Genomic DNA, 19,101 nt, shown 5'->3' with positions numbered 1-19,101 from the left:
TCTGGGGACTGACATCTTGGAAGTCTCACTGTCGAACTGTCTGCACACTAGGTCCAGATCTGCCTCGTCTAGAGAGATCACGGACGGTCCCTGTTTTCTTGACATTCGCATAGCATATCGTGATGCTTTGAATTTGACTTCCGCTGGCTGTCTATGGTATGCCGTCTGGAATTTTCTGTGGACTGTTTTTTGTGACTGCATCTTGTAATACGAGAACACGTTGGGCGTTCTCTTGGTTTGACTATATGTGTTTGCAAATGGAATTCGATCCTACTGTTGTTACGTCACTGGACCCTACAACAAACAAAATAATAGTAAGTAAATATCTACAAAATAACCTGAATTAGTACATGATGATGATGATGATCTCTGCAGCAGATCGAAACCAGTCATCCACAAATTAAAAGTAACAACTTATACGCAACCACGACTATATTTACTAAATAAATTATAATATTACTAGATCGCTATTTCCTGGAACAACGTTTCAAAAAAATTTATTTGTCTCTGTGTCATATTTTATGCCTTATGAATGTTCGTTACCAGGGAAAGAGTTCTGGAACACCCGGTATAACGATCGATCCTTATGTGAGTTGTCGTACAGTAATTGTTAAATATCTATACCCCTGAGCTTGAGATTTCATCTGTTAGTAATTTTTGTTCCAGTTTTTATTTTGGACCAAATATGACAAGAAAACTACCGTATCCCTTCTACCCCACAGTAAGTAGGCCTATTAAAAACTGTCTTCAAGAGTACCTACAATTATTTACTACGAATAATGTTTCAGCAACCATTGCGTGGAAATGCTAACATGCGAAATCCACATTCGCCTCTATTGAAACAACCAAATGCAGCACAACCTAGCATCGTTCACGAACGTCTGCAGAACGAATTACAGATGTCAAAAACAATACTGTACAATTACTAACATGTATACTTCAAACATGTTCGCCTACCGACTTTATCACAAAACGCTTCATTATTTCAACTCGTATTTAAGATCGCAAACGCTAATTACGTACTAAAAACGATATACAACTAAATCGAACATGCGTGCACAACACATAACAAGTCTCGCAAAAATTCAAATACCTTTCAATCGTTTCAGAAAGTCCTCTGGACTTCAATTCAACTCAAAAGCACGGCGAACATAGGAAGCACGAGAGACGTTTGGCAGAAAAATGGGGCCAAAGCTAATCAACCAATCACGGGCAATTTCAGCTATGGCCACTCTCTTTGTATACAGGCTCTCTAACTGCGGCTGTCGCCTCACGCCACCTGGTTTTGCTGCTGTCAAAGCTTGGCCCAACCTGCGCCACTGGGTGCTGACCGCAGCAAGTTGACGCCTTCGACTGATGTATTGATCGAGATGAATAAACACTGTGCACACGTACAACAGCTAATCAACAAGGACTGACATTGATTTTTTTCCCCCTGTAGTTTCCGTGGTAGTTTCCTATCTGTGCCATGGGTATTTGAAGAGAGAGGGTTTAATGTCCACAGGCGATAGCACTCTCGTGTCGGTAGGTTGGTAATAAAGCTCTATTTTGTAGACGCTCTCTTCATTTCGATTACCAGCCAGTGGAGGTGACACGAGAAGAGGAATACGGCGCAATAACGTTTTGTGTTCGTTTAAACGATATAGCCATTTTCTCTGCCCGGGGACTGGGTGTTTGTGTTGTCCCCATCAATTCATCATCATCATCATTCGTGACAGCGGCTAGATTGCGTGTACAAATTGCGACTTTGTCTGGGCGCTGATGACCGCAGAGTTGAGCGCCCCGCAAACCAAACATCATCATCATCATTATCATTGGTATAGCCATTGAAACTTGCGAAAAACAGCAACAAGCCTATGGTGAGGATGAACCACCTCGTGCAACAGTGCTTGTTTGGTTGAAGAAAGTCAAAGAAGACCGACTTGTCTGTGTTAAGCGAAGTGTTTCGGCTTCTGCTGTCACTGAAGTAAACATCAGCACAGCTGCTGCGATTCTCCATTAGGATCAGGGAAAACGTCACCTAACCTCAGTGAAGTGTTGAGAATTTAATATGGCTGTCTCTTCACGATTATGCATGATCATCTCCATACGAACCATGTTTATGCCCGTTGGGTGCCACGTCTGTCGACACCCGAATAAAAGGCTGTGTGAAGGGGGACAAGGTGTGAGGTGTTGTGCCCCTTTGCAAATGGAGGGGATGCGTTTCTGGAATCGATTATATCTGGTTATGATTGATAGCTGCATCAGTATGATCCCAAAGGAAAACAAGCCAACACAATGTGGAATTCGACAGATTCTCCAGCACCATCAAGGGCGAAAGTTGTTTCATCTGCAGGGAAAGTGATAGTGGTTACATTTTTGATTGTCAAGGAATGATGTAGCAGCAGGCAATGTAAGCGCAGACCTCCGTTACAGCAGCATACTGCACATCAGTATTGGCTAAACTGATGAAGCACATTGTAAGGAGACGACCAGAACCTTCTCAGACTGGGTGCCAACTTCGTCATAACAATGCGTGACCTTCTGTCGCAAATCAAATCATGCAACTTCTCGCTCAGTTAAATATTACCTGGGTATCACATCTGCCTTATAATCCCGGTATTGCACTGTATGATTTTTTTATTCGCATCACGAAAGGCAAAGTTTTAAAAGCATTTGATTTGGGATCTCTGAAGCAGTGTTCAAGAAAAGTGAGGCGATTCTCAACGAACTGATAATGAATGGCATGCACCATGTGTTCAAAGACTGGCAGAGACGATATGAAAAGTGTATTCAAGTAGGAGGTGAGCACGTTCAAGAAGATCATGTAAACACTGAAATGGAATGATAAACATTTGTGAAAAAAATCAGTCTCAGTCTTTGTTGAACAGTCGTCGTAAGTAGACGGTACCATGGTGAAGACGGTTGGAAAGAACGCATCGTTGACTGGCATAGAGGACAAACGCCAAGTGAGACGATGTGGGGTGCTGTAGACGATAACATGCAATGTCGCCTTCTCTGTGATGAGGGCAATCTGAACAACAACAGCTACAGAAGGGAGGTTTTAGAGTCCAAGGCTGTACACCTCCCGCAGCAGCTCCGCATGCTATATCTCAGCAGGACAATGCGGATCACTTATCGAAAATGTGTAGGTTATGTTTGGCCAGCAGCCTGTTCTTTCTGGTCCTTCTGCAACCACTATTGACGCTATGTCTTTGCAGCTACAAACCTCGTAGCAGTTTGTCGCACAGCACAATATCTACTCCCTCTTTGATTCCATACCATTCCATGTAGATGTCCTAATTGCTGTATCTGGCGGCTTCACATCATACTGAATTCTCATGGCCAAAGTACATATACAGTTTCGAAATTCTAATCAATTGTGTACTGTCATGTCTCCAATATTTGGAATAAATCTGATTGTAATTATACACTACTGGTTATTAAAATTGCTACACCAAGAACAAATGCAGATGATAAACGGGTATTCAGGGGACAAATGTATTATGCTAGAACTGACATGTGATTACATTTTCACGCAATTTGGGTGAATAGATCCTGAGAAATCAGTTTCCAGAACAACCACCTCTGGCCGTAATAACGGCCTTGATACGCCTGGGCATTGAGTCAAACAGAGCTTGGATGGCGTGTACAGGTACAGCTGCCCATGCAGCTTCAACACGATACCACAGTTCATCAAGAGTAGTGACTGGCGTATTGTGACGAGCCAGTTGCTCAGCCACCATTGATCAGACGTTTTCAATTGGTGAGAGATCTGGAGAATGTGCTGGCCAGGGCAGCAGTCGAACATTTTCAGTATCCAGAAAGGTCGTGCATTATCCTGCTGAAATGTAGGGTTTGGTAGGGATCGAATGAAGGGTCGTGACACATCTGATATGTAACGTCCACTGATCAAAGTGCCTTCAATGCGAACAAGAGGTGACCGAGACGTGTAACCAATGGCACCCCATACCATCACGACAGGTGATACGCCAATATGGCAATGACAAATACACGTTTCCAATGTGCGTTCACCGTGATGTCGCCCAACACGGATGCGACCATCCTGATGCTGTAAACAGAACCTGGATTCATCCGAAAAAATGACGTTTTGCCATTCGTGCACCCAGGTTCGTCGTTGAGTACACCATCGCAGGCGCTCCTGTCTGTGATGCAGTGTCAAGGGTAACCGCAGCCATGGTCTCCGAGCTGAAAGCCCATGCTGCTGCAAACGTCGCCGAACTGTTCGTGCAGATGGTTATTGTCTTGCAAACGTCCCCATCTGTTGACTCAGGGATCGAGACATGGCTGCACGATCCGTTATAGCCATACGGATGAGATGCCTGTCATCTCGACTGCTAGTGATACGAGGCCGTTGGGATCCAGCACGGCGTTCCGTATTACCCTCCTGAACCCACCGATTCCATATTCTGCTAACAGTCATTGGATCTCGACCAACGCGAGCAGCAATGTCGCGATACGATAAAGCGCAATCACGATAAGCTACAATCCGACCTTTATCAAAGTCGGAAACGTGACGGTACACACTTCTTCTCCTTACACGAGGCATCACAACAACGTTTCACCAGGCAAAGCCGGCCAATTGCTGTTTGTGTATGAGAAATCGGTTGGAAACTTGCCTCATGTCAGCACGTTGTAGGTGTCGCCACCGGCGCCAACCTTGTGTGAATGCTCTGAAAAGCTAATCATTTGCATATCACAGTATCTTCTTCCTGTTTCTTTAAATTTCGCGTCTGTAGCACGTCATCTTCGTGGTGTAGCAATTTTAATGGCCGGTAGTGTATGTCTCGTTCGTTGTGTTGCAATTTTCACAAATAGTAGCGTAATTAGTTAACATGTCTGTTACTTTGAGCGGTTGGTGAAACATTAGTTTCTATTATATCTTTTTTCATTGCAGAAGTACTTGTGTGCGAAGATTTTACAGACAGACTATTGGTGTATGACTCACTGTGTGCTATTTTTATTTTTAATTGCTGTCCTGTAAAATTTACTGATTCAGATATACCCACTTTTCCACCTACAGCCGTTAGACAGTGAGCGTTTTGTTGTGGTGCGCGTGGGTAGATGAGCGTGTTTGGCAGGTGGGAGAGGCGGTGGCAGTTTCTCAGCTGGGGTCGTTCCGCGGGCGCGCGCAGCAGATTCTGCAGCTGCAGCGGCGCGTGGCGGAGCTGCAGGACAGGCTGTCTCAGCAGCAGCAGCCGGGGCAGGCCGCCTCCAGCAGCGGGGACCACGGCGTCAGCCCGGCGCAGAGCCAGGTGAGGCGCGCCTCACGTGTCGCTGATGCAGCCGGACACTGCTGTGTAAAGTTGAGACAATGCGGAAGGATGCGCACGAAGTAAGCGGGTTCCTACAAGTGCACGTGGTGTGAAGGGAGGTGGACAAGAATAACTTGTAAGCTACAGCTAGTGAGTTTGCAAATGAGTGCGACAAATAATTCGACAAATAAAGACATTCACAGAATTAATAAAGGAAACAAGTTCCCTCTGTGGGTAATGATCACTGAATATTTTACGAGTCAAACCCTCTAGATCGCTTATAAAATTTGATTTATTACGACGTTTCTGCTACTGCCAACATCATACATCGACAATTGAGACGAAAGGAGCAAGCAGAGAGACAGGCGTTTGTTATAAGTAAACAACTAGCTAACGAAAGATAAGAAAAGGTTACAAAATATTCTCAAAGTTACACCCACCAAAAGCTCAAAACTTATAAAAGAAATTTCTGCGTCAGTACCACCTAATAGAAACGTCAACTGACAGCTTGTTTCAAAATTTTTTTACGAAGATGTAACTTATAGTCGACAAGTAGCTTTACTATTCGAGATGTTGCCGTCAGATTTTATTGTTTTATTATATTATGTACTTTTTGTGTCTTCTTACTTATAAAAATACAGATTATCTTTAAAATATACGCAACCACTGCCAAAGTATAAAACACGGTTTAAATGAGTGTAGGTCCATTCTTTATAATAGGTAATTTGACCAGCAGGCAATTATACTCATCTCTCTTTGCCTAAGTATTAAAAGACAAAGTAATATATAAATAATAAAATAAAATAAAATTTGAAGGCAACATACCCAATCCATAAACAAAGAATCACCTAAAGCAATACAAGATCGACCACAGAGTGCCACAAAGGAATGTCATAAAAAAGGTGAAAAATGTAGTATAAGGGACAACGTCACTTACTTTTATACTGACAACGTAAAATTAAAAACATGTGTGACGTGGAAGTTTAAATACAAAATTTTATTTTTATTTTTCGTGAGCATCTTCCCTGAAGAAGTACTTGTAGCTTTGTTTCCTCTCCTTCTCCTTTATTTTCTTTATTGTGCGACACGTGTAGCTAACCCTTGTTACAATCCCACTTTTTAATGACATCTGTGTTCCTTTGTTTTCCTCTTTCAACATGAAATCTAATGGGATTGCATAGATTATAAGTGCCTTATTAAGAAGAAGTTTCGCTGGACATACGGTGCACTAAAACTGTGTTGTCATGCCATGTAGTAAAGAGATAGCAACGGAAACGATCGAAATGCGTAGATGCACATGTGTCAGTCATCAGGGGCGAGCACCCCTTATGGGAGAGAGGGGTGGGGTCAGTGAGTGATCAGGATGAGAATGCAGTTCTGCGCAAGCGTCCAGTTACTTTGCATAGCGTCTGCAGCAGGTTACCCAGGCGTAGACATATTATAACTAACATTCATAAAATGTAGCATTAGCATCATGTGTATTACTGTTTAGAAAGGCATTGACTTCAGCCTCACTCACATTGGCCTCTTGTAAGCTCCACATTACTGTTTGGAAAATTTATTGTTTCTGCTTGATTCGAGTTTTTTACTCTGAGTTTCTGCCTAAGGTACATCCACTGAATTTGGAGTAAGAACCATCACCGAACTTTATGTCCAACGGTAATTAACATTGCGTGGTTAGATCCTATCGCCCATCCTGTATTGTTCCTTAGCTTCAACATATCTGATAGGACTAAACTACTGAAGTAAATATGTTAAATGAGAGTCATTCTAACTTGTAGTTCAGAATACAAAGATAAGAGCGTCTGTACTGAAAACAGTCACACTATGCAGTTGACAACCATTGCCTACTCTCACTCGTCTGAGACCACTGCGAGACTATAAATTATAATAATAAATATTCTTTTAATTCTCACAACCAAATGAAATTTAACGATCTCATCAGGCGATACTGACAGAATTCTGTTAGGAAATGAGACATTAAAGGCAGTAGTTGCTATGTGGACAGCAAAATGATAATGGCGGAAACAGAAGTTATATAAAATGCATAAATCATTTCCGAAAAGGAGGAGTTTTTAACATCTGACATGAGTTTAAGTGTTAGGGAGATTCTTCTGAAGTATTTTTCTTGAGTATAGTCTTGTATGGAAGTGAAAGATAGACAATAAGACGTTCAGACGGAATAGCATGGAAGAATTTGAAATGTACACGGATGCTAAATATTAGAAAGGTAGATCGAATAACAAATGTGGTGATACTGAATCTATTTAGGGAAAAAACAAAGGCATGGATGTGTGTGATATCCTTAGGTTAGTTAGGATTAAATAGTTCTAAGTTCTAGGGGATTGATGACCTCAGATGTTAAGTCCCATAGTACTCAGAGCTATTTGAATCATTTAAGGCGGTATTGAATAGAATTGGAGAGAAGAGAAATTTGTGGCAGAGCTTGACTAGAAGAAGGGGTTCGTAGGGCTTATTCTGAGGCATCAAAGGATCACCAATTTAGTACTGGAGGGCAGCGTGGAGGGTAAAAATCCTAGAGGGAGACCAAGAATACACTAAACAGTTCAGTAGGTACTGGGAGATGAAGAAGCTTGCACGGGATAGAGTAGCATGGAGAGTGCATCAAACCAGTCTCTGGACTGAAGACCTCAACAATAACAGCCGGCCGAAGTGGCCGTGCGGTTAAAGGCGCTGCAGTCTGGAACCGCAAGACCGCTACGGTCGCAGGTTCGAATCCTGCCTCGGGCATGGATGTTTGTGATGTCCTTAGGTTAGTTAGGTTTAACTAGTTCTAAGCTCTAGGGGACTAATGACCTCAGCAGTTCAGTCCCATAGTGCTCAGAGCCATTTGAACCATTTTTTTCAACAATAACAACAACTGCTAGTTATTATGCCAGGAATTTATTTTCTGCAAATCCTCGTTGATTTATTCACAACTTTCGTGTGGCACTACTTTCCTGTAGACTACAGCATCATCGGCCAACAGTCTAATGCCGCTGTCAATACCATCAACAAGATCGTTTATGTAAATCGTAAAAGCAGCGGACTTATTACACTGCCCTGGGGCACACCTGATGTTATGCTTGTTTTCGTTGAAGTCACCCCATTCAGGACGACATACTGCTCCCTGTCTGTTAGAAAACTATCGATCCAACGGCATATGTCATCGGATAGGCCATAAACGCGCACTTTTTGGAGCAAGCGACAGTGCGGAACTGAGTCGAACGCCTTTCGAAAGTGGAGAAATATGGCATCAACTTGGGAGCCGGTATCTGCAGTCTGTTGTATCTCATGCACAAAGAGGGTCAGGTGTGTCTCGCATTACCGCTGTTTCCTAAAACCGTGCTGGTTTTTGAAGATGAACTTCTCAGAGTCTAGAAAGGTCATTATGTCTGAACACAAAATATGTTCCATGATTCTACAACAAATCGATGTCAGTGAAATTGGCCGGTAATTATGTGCATCCGCTTTTCTACCCTTTTTATAGATTGCTATGACCTGGGCCTTCTTCCAGTTCCATGGAAGTTTCCGCTGTTCCAATGATCTCTGATAGATGATGGATAAGAATGGTGCTATATTTGTAGCACAGTCAACATAAAATCTTACGTTTCATTAACGGCTGTATCTTATGACTGCATTGAGATAGAAACTTAAATTTTTTACACACGTAAAGGGTCATAGGCCTTAGTACGTGACATAAATCTGAACTGAAAACATCTGTCCGTTCCCAGATAATTGGACTGCTAACAATCGGACGGACAGACGGATAATAAAGTGATCCTATAAGGGCTCCGTTTTTACCGATTAAGGGACTGAATCCTAAAAATGAAAGAAATAGGTGGCCATAAACGACAGTTGAGAAATACAACAGTGCTGACCATGAACTCTGCTGGTAAGGCAACACTTTACACAAGGTACTGGCGGCCGCGGGGCAGAAAGGAACGAGCGAATCAGCCGTTTGCCCACTGCTCGCCTTACCGCTCGCAGATATTCTTCTGATCTACTGTATACTTTTCATTCTCAAAAACCAAACATACCACTGTTGTTGAAGAATGCATTGTTAATTTTACGGTCGCTCAGATTTCTAGTGTCTTAAGACACCTGTGTACGATAATAAGCAGAAATACGGCATACGCACTGCGGTGACAAAAGTCATGGGACACCTCCTAATATATCGTCGGACCTCCTTTATCCTTGCGTAGTGCACCAGCTCAACGTGGCATGGACTCAACAAGTCGTTGGAAGTCCCCTGCAGAAATATTGAGCCATGCTGCCTCTATAGCCGTCCATAATTGCGAAAGTGGTGCAGTACTTTGTGCACGAACTGACCTCTGAATTATGTCCCATAGACATTCTATGGGATTCTTGTTGGGTGACCTGGGTGATCAAAACGTTCGCTCGAATTTTCCATAATGTTCTTAAAACCATTCGTGAAGAATTCTGGCCGGCGACAATTACATCTTTGTTTGGGAACATGACGTCCGTGAATGGCTGCAAATGGTCTCCAAGTAGCCGAACACAGCCATTTCCAGTCAATGATCGCTTCAGTTGGACCAGAGGACCCGTATATTCCACGTAAACACAGCCCACACTATTATCGAGCCACAACCAGCTTTGCAAAGTACCTTGTTGACAACTTCTGTACGTGGCCATAGCGGAACCCTATCATCAGTTCTTACCAACTGAAATCGGGACTCATCTGACTAGGACATTGTTTTCGAATCGTCTAGGGTCCAAACGATACAGCCCGGGAGAGGCGCTGCAGGCAGTGTCGTGCTGTTAGTAAAGGTACTACCGTCCGACATTGATTTCTGCAGTTACTTAACGCACAGATGCTTGTCTGTTAGCACTGACAACTCCACGCAAACGCCGCTTCTCTCGTTCATGAAGTGAAGGCCGCCGACCACTGAGTTGTCCGTGATGAGAGGTAATGCCAGAAATTTGTATGCACGGCACACTCTTGACACAGTAGATTTCGGAATATTGAATTACCAAACGATTCCCGAAATGGAATGGGCCATGCGTCGAGCTCCAAATACCATTCCGCATTCAAAGTCTGTTGAGTAGCGCCGTGTGGCCTTAATCGCATCCGAAACCGTTTAACATGAATCATCTGAGTACAAATGACAGCTCCGTCAATGCACTGCCTTTTTATACCTTGTGTCAGCGATGCTAGCACCTTCTGTATATGTGTGTATCGCTGTCCTATGACTTTCGTCTTCTCAGTGTACTTTAAGCCTTCTACTTCGTTCATTTCTTCTTGAAGACATCACAGGTATATTTCATTATCTATGTGTACGAGTTCTTGATACCAACGATAAAATAGGGTAAAGAAATTTATCAAAGGACCATCTAAAGCCTCAAACATCAATTATGTATATATGAAGCCTGAAGAAACAACTGAAAATTTGTAGTAGGACCGTGATTCGAACCTATATTTCCTACTCACTGGGCAGGTGGGTTAGCCACTACGCCATCCTAGAACAATGATTTGGCAAAACTTCACGGATTACCCTAGCACGCCTCCATCCTCAGTGCAAACTCCCATTCACAACTCAGCCCACTTGGTATTCCCCCTAAATTCGAACAACATTGCAGAGGCTCTGCAACTGTATTGGAATAACAACTCAGTATCGAAAGAAACGGCGGATCCCGCCTGAAACCCAGGCATAGTTGCTTTCATCAAATAAGACTTTACGGTTGCAGCGACCTTTTAAAGTCTCAGACATCAATCAAGTATATATGCAGACTGAAGCGACGAATGAAAATACTGTTCGAGTTTAGTGAGAATACCAAGTGGGCTGAGCTGATGCGTCAATGCGAATTTGGATTGAGGAGGGAGCCGTGTTAGGGTAGTCTCTGCAATTGTGCAAAGCTATTGTGCCAGGATGGCGTAGTGATAAACGTAACTGTATAGTGAGCAGGAGACCCGGGTTCAAATCTAGCCTTGGTACAAAGTTTCGTCCGTCGCTTCAGTCTGCACATGTACGGCAAAGACATTTACGTTTTCTTTGACATGTAACTGTGCAACGAAACAACTGCCTTCACTTTCAATAAATAAACGTGGCAGCTGGCGTAAATATTAATTTTTCTTCCTTGTGTACCATTTTGATAGACGTTAGTGAAATATTGAGATCTCAGTTACTGTGGCAGGTGGCACAGCCTTTCGCTAGGAACTAAATCCACCAACATCGTCGTGCACTTGCACTACTCTGATAATGTAGCATATCGAACTAACAACTTTTTTCCCAGAAACTTCCGTGATCTGGACCAGATGTGCGACATTAGTTGTTGGACAGAGTGTTGTTGTTGGCGCAGCTGCTGCAGCAGATGGAAAGGGAGCGGCGGGCGGCGCACGAGCAGACGGTGGCGTCGCTGCGCGAGACGCAGCTCCAGCTGGAGGACTCCAGGAGGCGGCTGGAGGGGCAGCGCGCCCGCACCAAGGTACTGGAGGCGGAGCTGCGCGACCTCAAGCAAAAGGTAACCCGACCCACAGCCTGCCAAACCCGCTTCCTGTCTGCATCACTGCTTGTCAGTCGTGCCCGTAATGTGTGCTGGAACCACTTAACCACTCCAGCACTTCCTAGCCAAAGGCAACAGCTACAGTTTAACTGTCGCGTTGTCACTCACATAGCTTTAGAATGAATTATTCACTCTTTCGTCGAGTGTACACTGAACTGACACTACCTGGCAGGTTAAAACTGTCTTAGTCTTGGGATAAAACCTCAGCCATGGTTTTACAGACTGAATTATCCAGACACACTTACCGTTTCGGTCCAGCAATCGGTTTTAATTTGCCAGAAAGTTTCAAATCGGCGTTTTCATACTGGACGCAATCCCCTAGACTGTGGCTAAGCTATTTCTCCAGAATATCCCTTCTATCGTAAGTGCTAGTACCACAAGGTATGCAGGAGGAGTTGTGTGAAGTTTGGAAGGCTGGAGAGAGGTACCGGAGGGAAAAGTCAGGCTCTCAGTTATAAACTGCCGGCAAATTTCGCTCACATGGTCAAAACGTGTTCGCCAAAATAGTTAATAAAGCATTACTTCTTAATAGAGATGTGCAAATATCAGATACCCGACGTTGCTTCAGAAATGGAAGATCAAATTCAGGTTATAGGCTATTTTCAGACTAACACTCATAAACGAAGAAATAAGAGAGTTTAGTTTAGCAATTTACCACACGTTTGTAGACTAGGAGAAGACATTTAAAACAGCGAAATGACACTTATTACGGGAACCACTGTAAACTAAACTAATCCCAGTGCACTTAATATCAGCTGATCAATCACTGTACGTGAATAAGAAGTTAAAGATTTATCCTCTAAAATGAAACAGTTCCACAAAACATTAACCAAAGAGTAAGATCATCATCATCGTTAGTGTTCTGCTAAAAGGCAGATTTTCACATGGTAGTTCTCCAGGCTGTCTGGTCTTCTGCCATCCTTTTCAGGTCCACGTAATTTCCTCTTCCCTTTGTGCCGTCTATCATCTTGTATCTCCTTCTTCCTCTCAGTCGTCTCCCACAAACCAGTCCTCCCAAAGCATCTGCTAGCAAGCTCTCCCCTCTCAGTGACTGTCCCAACCAGTTACTTTTCCTTTCTCTTATAACCTTCAGGAAACATCTTCTCTCACCAACCTTTCCAATACTCTTTCGTTACTCGCTCTTTCCATCCAGCTTATCCTCTTCATTCTCCTCCACATCCACATCTCAAATGCTTCTAACCATTTTTCATCCTCACGTCTCAGTGTCCCTGTTTCAGCCCCATATAGTGCCACACTCCAGACAAAACATTTGCCAAGCCTTTTCCTTAGGCCTTTATCTAATTTGCCACATAACAGTCTCCTCTTTCTGTTGCATGCCTCCTTCGCTATGGCAATTCGAGTTTTCACCTCCTGGTGACATCTCAAGTCTTCAGTTATTGTGCTTCCAGGATATTTAAATGCATTTACTTGGCTAATGGTAGCTAGTCCTATTTTAATATTGGACAGTCTGCGTCTTGTATTGATGAGCATACTCTTTGTTTTTGCTGTGTTTATTTGCGTCTCATTTTCCACACGAGCTTCATTCAGATCTTTCAGCATGTTATTCACTGTCTGCTGACTTTCAGCAAATCTTATAGATTCTCTTCTTTTTCCGCCAATACATCTACATCTACATGATTACTCTGCAATTCACATTTAATTCACTTACATATTTCTCTTTTCCCATCTAAGCCTTTCGCAATAATCTCTTCAAGGTATGCTTTAAACAACAGTGGGAAAAGGCAGCAACATTGTGTAACACCTCGTCCAATGCTGCTTCCCTCTGACATTTCGTTTCCAATCCTCATCCTTACTTTCTGGGTAATTATAGATTCTGTATCAGAGGTCTCTCTTTCTAGTCTACTCCTTTCCTCTTCAAAATATCCGTCAGCTTGTTCCACTGAACTCTATCAAAATTCTTTTCTAAATCTATTAAAACAGCAAAGACTTTTCTATCTTTCTCCATATATCTTTGGTTCAAATGGCTCTGAGCACTATGGGACTCAACTGCTGAGGTCATTAGTCCCCTAGAATTTAGAAATAGTTAAACCTAACTAACCTAAGGACATCACACACATCCATGCCCCAGGCAGGATTCGAACCTGCGACCGCAGCGGTCTCGCGGTTCTAGACTGCAGCGCCAGAACCGCGCGGCCACTTCGGCTGGCCCATATATCTTTCCCCTATAGTTCTTAACAGGACAATAGCATCTCTTGTTCCTTTTCCTCTTCTAAATCCGAACTGCTCCTCCGCAATTCCTCTATGGAGCTTGACATATAGCCTTTTATTCAACACTCTAAGCAACACTTTATCTGCATGAGAAATTAGACTGATGGTCCTATGCTCTTCACATTTTTTAGTGTTTCTCTTTTTCTCTGTTGGTATCATAATTGTTGCAAGGAAGTCCTCAGGTCATTTCACTTTCTCATACATGTCATTACAGAGGAAGACTATTTCTTTTCTTGCCTTGTTTCCCAGATGTTTCAACAGTTCTGCTGGGAGATCATAAATTCCACATGCCTTAAGTAAGATAAGTATGGGCAATTTCACCCACACCTTCTAGTAGTTATACAGGTTGCCCCTGGAGGAATGGACAATATTCAGCGGTACAACAGTAACCATCATTCTAAACGCAAAAGTCTAGTAACTATAGGCTCTAAAACGCGTACCTTAAGAGTTACGTGCATTTCTTTATTTTCGATACTGTGAAACAAATCTCTTCTACTACAAGTACTTTGCTTCCCATATTTTGAGAGATGGTAGTACGCGTACCTTAAAACTTCACCTTCGGTACTGTGAAACAAATCTCTCTTTGTTTTCCATATTTTCGAAGGAGGTTTTAGGGACCAAAACAAGCAGAAAAGTGTCTAGTAAACGTGGGCTTTAAAATGGATACCTAAAGGCTATAGGCATTTATTCAGTAGAATAGATGTTTTTCACAGTAGTGAAGATGAAAAAATGCTCATAGCTGTTAAATTATGCGCTTTAGAGCTCATGTTTACTGGACTTTTTTTCTTGTTTTCGTCCGCACTGCCATCTCTCAAAATATGGAAAGCAAAGAGCTTGTAATGGAAGAGATTTTTTTCACAGTATCGAAGATAAAGAAATGCACGTAACTCTAAGGTACGCATTTTAGAGCTAATATTTACTACACTTTTGTGCTCCGAATGACCGTTCCTATTGAGCATTCTTACTGAGACGTCCTGTATTGTAATGATTAAAAAAACTAGCTTAAAATACCTAATGAAACTTTTATTATTAAGATTATAAATTTTACAGCTCTATTGTTTTCTTATGACTGTGTGGAAACAGTTAACACTGTAAATGAAACTGAGAGAACTGTACATAAAATGAGTTTAGTTATTGTTACATATGGTATGACATTTCCCATAAAGAAAACTAGATTACTAGCATTTCTAGTGTTAGAACTAGCAAAAGCAAAAGATTTTAATAAGAAGGAAAAATAATCAAACAAATGAGTGAATTTAAATATGTTTCAGTGATGAGATGGTGTTGATATGAAGTGATGAAATGAGAGCGATTTTAGGACGTTATGAGCATAGCCTTGGTTATACAAAGGTTTCCCAAGGTGGACCTGGTAATGACAGTACTACTGTTGGTGGAGGAATTGTTGGATCAACACTTGGAGTTTTAATGTGTTAAATCGGTTTTGATGGTTCTGTGACAGTTGCTTGATGGATGATTCTGTTTGACATTTATATTACTCGTGAAAAACTTGATGGGAAGTCTGTATTAGAAAGGGTAAACTATGTAGTGGAGGACGAATGTGTGAAGAAGAGATATAAAAGAGAAGTTACTTAGTAGAGAATCCTTTGTGAATTCATAGGAAGGTAAACTTTGGTGTCCCTAATGCTTGTGGCAGATGACAGTACTGCTGGAGAAAGGCGAACACGACAACCAGCTCGTGGCGGCGCTGACAGCGCAGCTGCGGTCAGCAGAGGAGGCAGCGGAGGACAAGCGGGCACTGCTGACGGTGGAGGCTGAGCGCATGCGCGAGCGCGGCAGGCAGTTGGAGGACGACCTGGCGGCGCTCAGGGCACAGCTGACCACGCAGACAGCGCAGCTGGCGCAGAGGGACAGGCTGGTCGAGCAGCTGCAGCTGCGCCTGGACCAGCTGGAGCAGCCCAAGTGAGCAACGCAAGGCGGGCAACCTTACACTCACAACACTTTCTTTTGATTGCTCGGTCAGTACACACTGTGCATAGGTATCAGCGGCCGTTAGAACTCGTATTTGGGAGAAATATGGATTTACGTGCTCGGTCAATACACACTATGCATAGATATCAGTGGGCATTACAACTCGTATTTGGGAGAAATATGGGTTTATGTGACCACACAGCTACCCTGAATTAGGTTTTCGAAGATTTCCCTAAATATCTTCAGAAATATACCCACATTTCTCTCTGTAGTATTTGTAGATAATCTGTGATGTGCAGAACATGAGTACATCAAACAAGAAGTTCAGTACACAACCATTTGCAAGTAAAGTAATGTGCACAGTCTTCTGGGATAGGCAGAGTGTGGCTGTTTTGTACGTCTTGGATCCTGAAGCAGCCATCAGTTCAGAACCATAAGACGACACTGACTGGCTTAAAGCCCAACTTCCCTGAGTTGGACAGTAGACAAAGACAAGCGTCTGCTTGCAACACTGTAACGCCAGGCCCAGAGTAGTTTTGCGACTATGGAACACAATGACAAATTTGTATGTGCTACTACACCTTCACATTTGTATCTCTTTGGGTCTATGAAGGCTGGACTATGTGATCAACATTTTCCAGACCCTCTCACTGTCATCAAAGGTGTGAGACAGCTGTTAGTCTCAGCTGCTTTAGTTTCTTAAGAGTGCGGCATGCGTGCTCTTGTTCATCGTTGGCAAAAGTGCATGTTGGTAAGTATGTGAAAAGATGAGAGTACATAGCTGAAATTTTGCTCTACTTAACCTTGAACTGCTCTAGTGGGGTCCTGGAGAACCCCAGGCGATATGAACACAATACATAGTATGTGGGCCGGCCGGGGTGGCCGAGCGGTTCTAGGCGCTACAGTCTGGAAACGCGCGACCGCTACGGTCGCATGTTCGAATCCTGCCTCGGGCATGGATGTGTGTGATGTTCTTAGGTTAGTTAGGTTTAAGTAGTTCTAAGTTCTAGGGGACTGATGGCCTCAGAAGTTAAGTCCCACTGTGCTCAGAGCAATTTGAGCCATAGTATGTGAATGGAACAACAGAAGGTGCTTGTGTTGTTGGTAGTCCTCAGTTTAGTGATGCCGTTTAACGCGGAGTGTTGCATGCGGTGCTTCCGGTAATATTTTGTGACATAAAAAGAAAGAGGTCTCAGAATACCCGACCAGAGTATTAACGTAAGTTGTTTTTCATTATCTCAATTAGTGTCTTATGCAACTGAAGTTTTAGAGTATTTCGAAAAGAGCTAAATTTCAGTGCTAACATCAACTTTTAAGGTTATGTGAGGAATGGCATCATCGAAGTCGTTAACAGATGACGAGTTGCAATGAATAATGAATAAATCCTGCGCTTTTGCAATCTGATGTGGAGAGCACAGCAGATGAGGATGATTTTATACTAAGTGATCATGATTCCACCTCTGAAGTTACATCAAAATGATCTGATGACGAATCAGAATCATCTGATGAAGAATCAGATGAAGAGGCGTGCATTAGGCCTTCCGCTGACGAATACTTTTCTTGGAAAAAAGCAGTGCTATAAGTAGTCAATAGAAGCTTCGCCTACAACTCGTACCTGTGCTTACAATATAGTTAGTCGCCTTCCAGGTGCTAGACAGGAAGAAAAAACGCTTGATTCGACTGATATATTATCTGCTTGGGAATTGTTCATTACTGAAGATTTATTACAGCTAATTCTCACCAGTACAAACGTCAAGATACACGACATGTCAAACAAATACAGAGCTCCTCAACCAGCGTTCATAAAGCCACTTGATATAATAGAACTGAGAGCATTTATAGGTCTGCTTCATTTATCTGGAGTAATGAAATCTAATCACGAAAATGTTGTTGGACTTTTTGCTAATGATGGAACTGGTCGTGATGTGTTTCGAGCCACTATGAGCATTCATAGATTTTTATTCATTTTGTTTTGTATGCGTTTCGATTGTACTACTACAGGAGATGCTAGGAAGGCTGATGACAGACTTGCAGCTATTGGAGATGTCTGGGAACTCTTTATAGACAAATGTGAAAAGTATTATACTCCAGGAGCGAATGGGACAATCGATGAAATGTCAGTACCCTTTCGTGATAGGTCCAAATTTCGCATATATATGCCTAAGAAGCCAGCTAAATACGATCTCAAAGTTATGTGCATTTGTGATTCACTAACATTCTATTTATGCAATGCATTTGTCTACAAACGCAAAGGAACAAATAAAAGTATATTATCAATTCCAACACAGGATGTTTTGAAATTAATAACACCAACTGAGTGAAGCAATAGAAATGTGACAGTAGACAACTGGTTCACGTCACTTGAACTCTGTGATCAACTGCAAGCCAAAAAGTTGACTGTCTTGGGAAATCTAAAGCTAAATAAACCGCAGATCCCAGGAGAATTCAAACCAAACAGAACCTTGGAAAGGTCGAGCTGTTGTATTGCTTTCATCTGTGCACCACGATCAGAAAATTGGTACTCAAAAGAGAAAACCTGAAATGATCATTGATTAAAATGCCTCAAAAAGTGGAGTGGACGCACTGGACCAAATGTGCCCCAACTACTCGGTATCACAGCGAACACGCAGATGGCCAGTGTCTGTATTTTATGTCATTTTAAACATAGTAGGAGTCAACGCTGCTATTTTATTTCAGTGCACCAAACAACTTGATCAAACTGATGATTTAAAAAGAAGGGAATTGCTACAGAGGCTTGGAATGGATTTAGTAAACGTCATAGCAGCGGATAAATATGGAGTTATTAGGACTTCATTGTAAGCTCAAAAAGACATCTACATCGTGTTCAACCGACGCTAGCTTAAAACAGCGTTACTGTTCGTGGCGTCCAGCAATTCGGATGCAGCTGTATGTTTGGAGGCGCTCTGCAGAAGGCAGATACTGACACCAGCAGTAGTCAGCATTCCGAGATGGCGCCAGATCGAGCACGTGTACGCACGAGGTGGCTGCATGACAGCCTCTAGCCGTTGCACTACGAATATATTTCTTGAATTTCCTCTGTGTTTGTATACATGTTTGACAGGTAGCTGTGTGGAATTTTTTAAATTCAGGTCATAGTACTTCCACACAGAAAACAAAACGTGTTTGAGAGAACAGCAATAAA

General features: G+C 42.6%; 1 protein-coding gene across 1 annotated transcript in view; it reads left to right on the top strand.

Annotated features, from left to right (window-relative positions):
• The window catches only part of LOC124710291 (coiled-coil domain-containing protein 13-like), a 149,104-nt gene that overhangs the window by 23,473 nt on the left and 106,530 nt on the right, over window positions 1-19,101 (top strand). Inside the window, exons 5-7 of the mRNA XM_047240916.1 lie at window positions 5,082-5,255; window positions 11,577-11,738; window positions 15,664-15,929. Of these exons, the coding sequence (XP_047096872.1) occupies window positions 5,082-5,255; window positions 11,577-11,738; window positions 15,664-15,929 (602 nt within the window). The remainder of the gene's footprint in view (window positions 1-5,081; window positions 5,256-11,576; window positions 11,739-15,663; window positions 15,930-19,101) is intronic.

The sequence above is a fragment of the Schistocerca piceifrons genome, chromosome 1 (assembly GCF_021461385.2).
Source record: "Schistocerca piceifrons isolate TAMUIC-IGC-003096 chromosome 1, iqSchPice1.1, whole genome shotgun sequence".
Lineage (NCBI taxonomy): Eukaryota > Metazoa > Arthropoda > Insecta > Orthoptera > Acrididae > Schistocerca > Schistocerca piceifrons.
The sequence above is the reverse complement of the archived record's forward strand: the minus strand, read 5'-3'. Positions and strand labels throughout refer to the sequence as shown.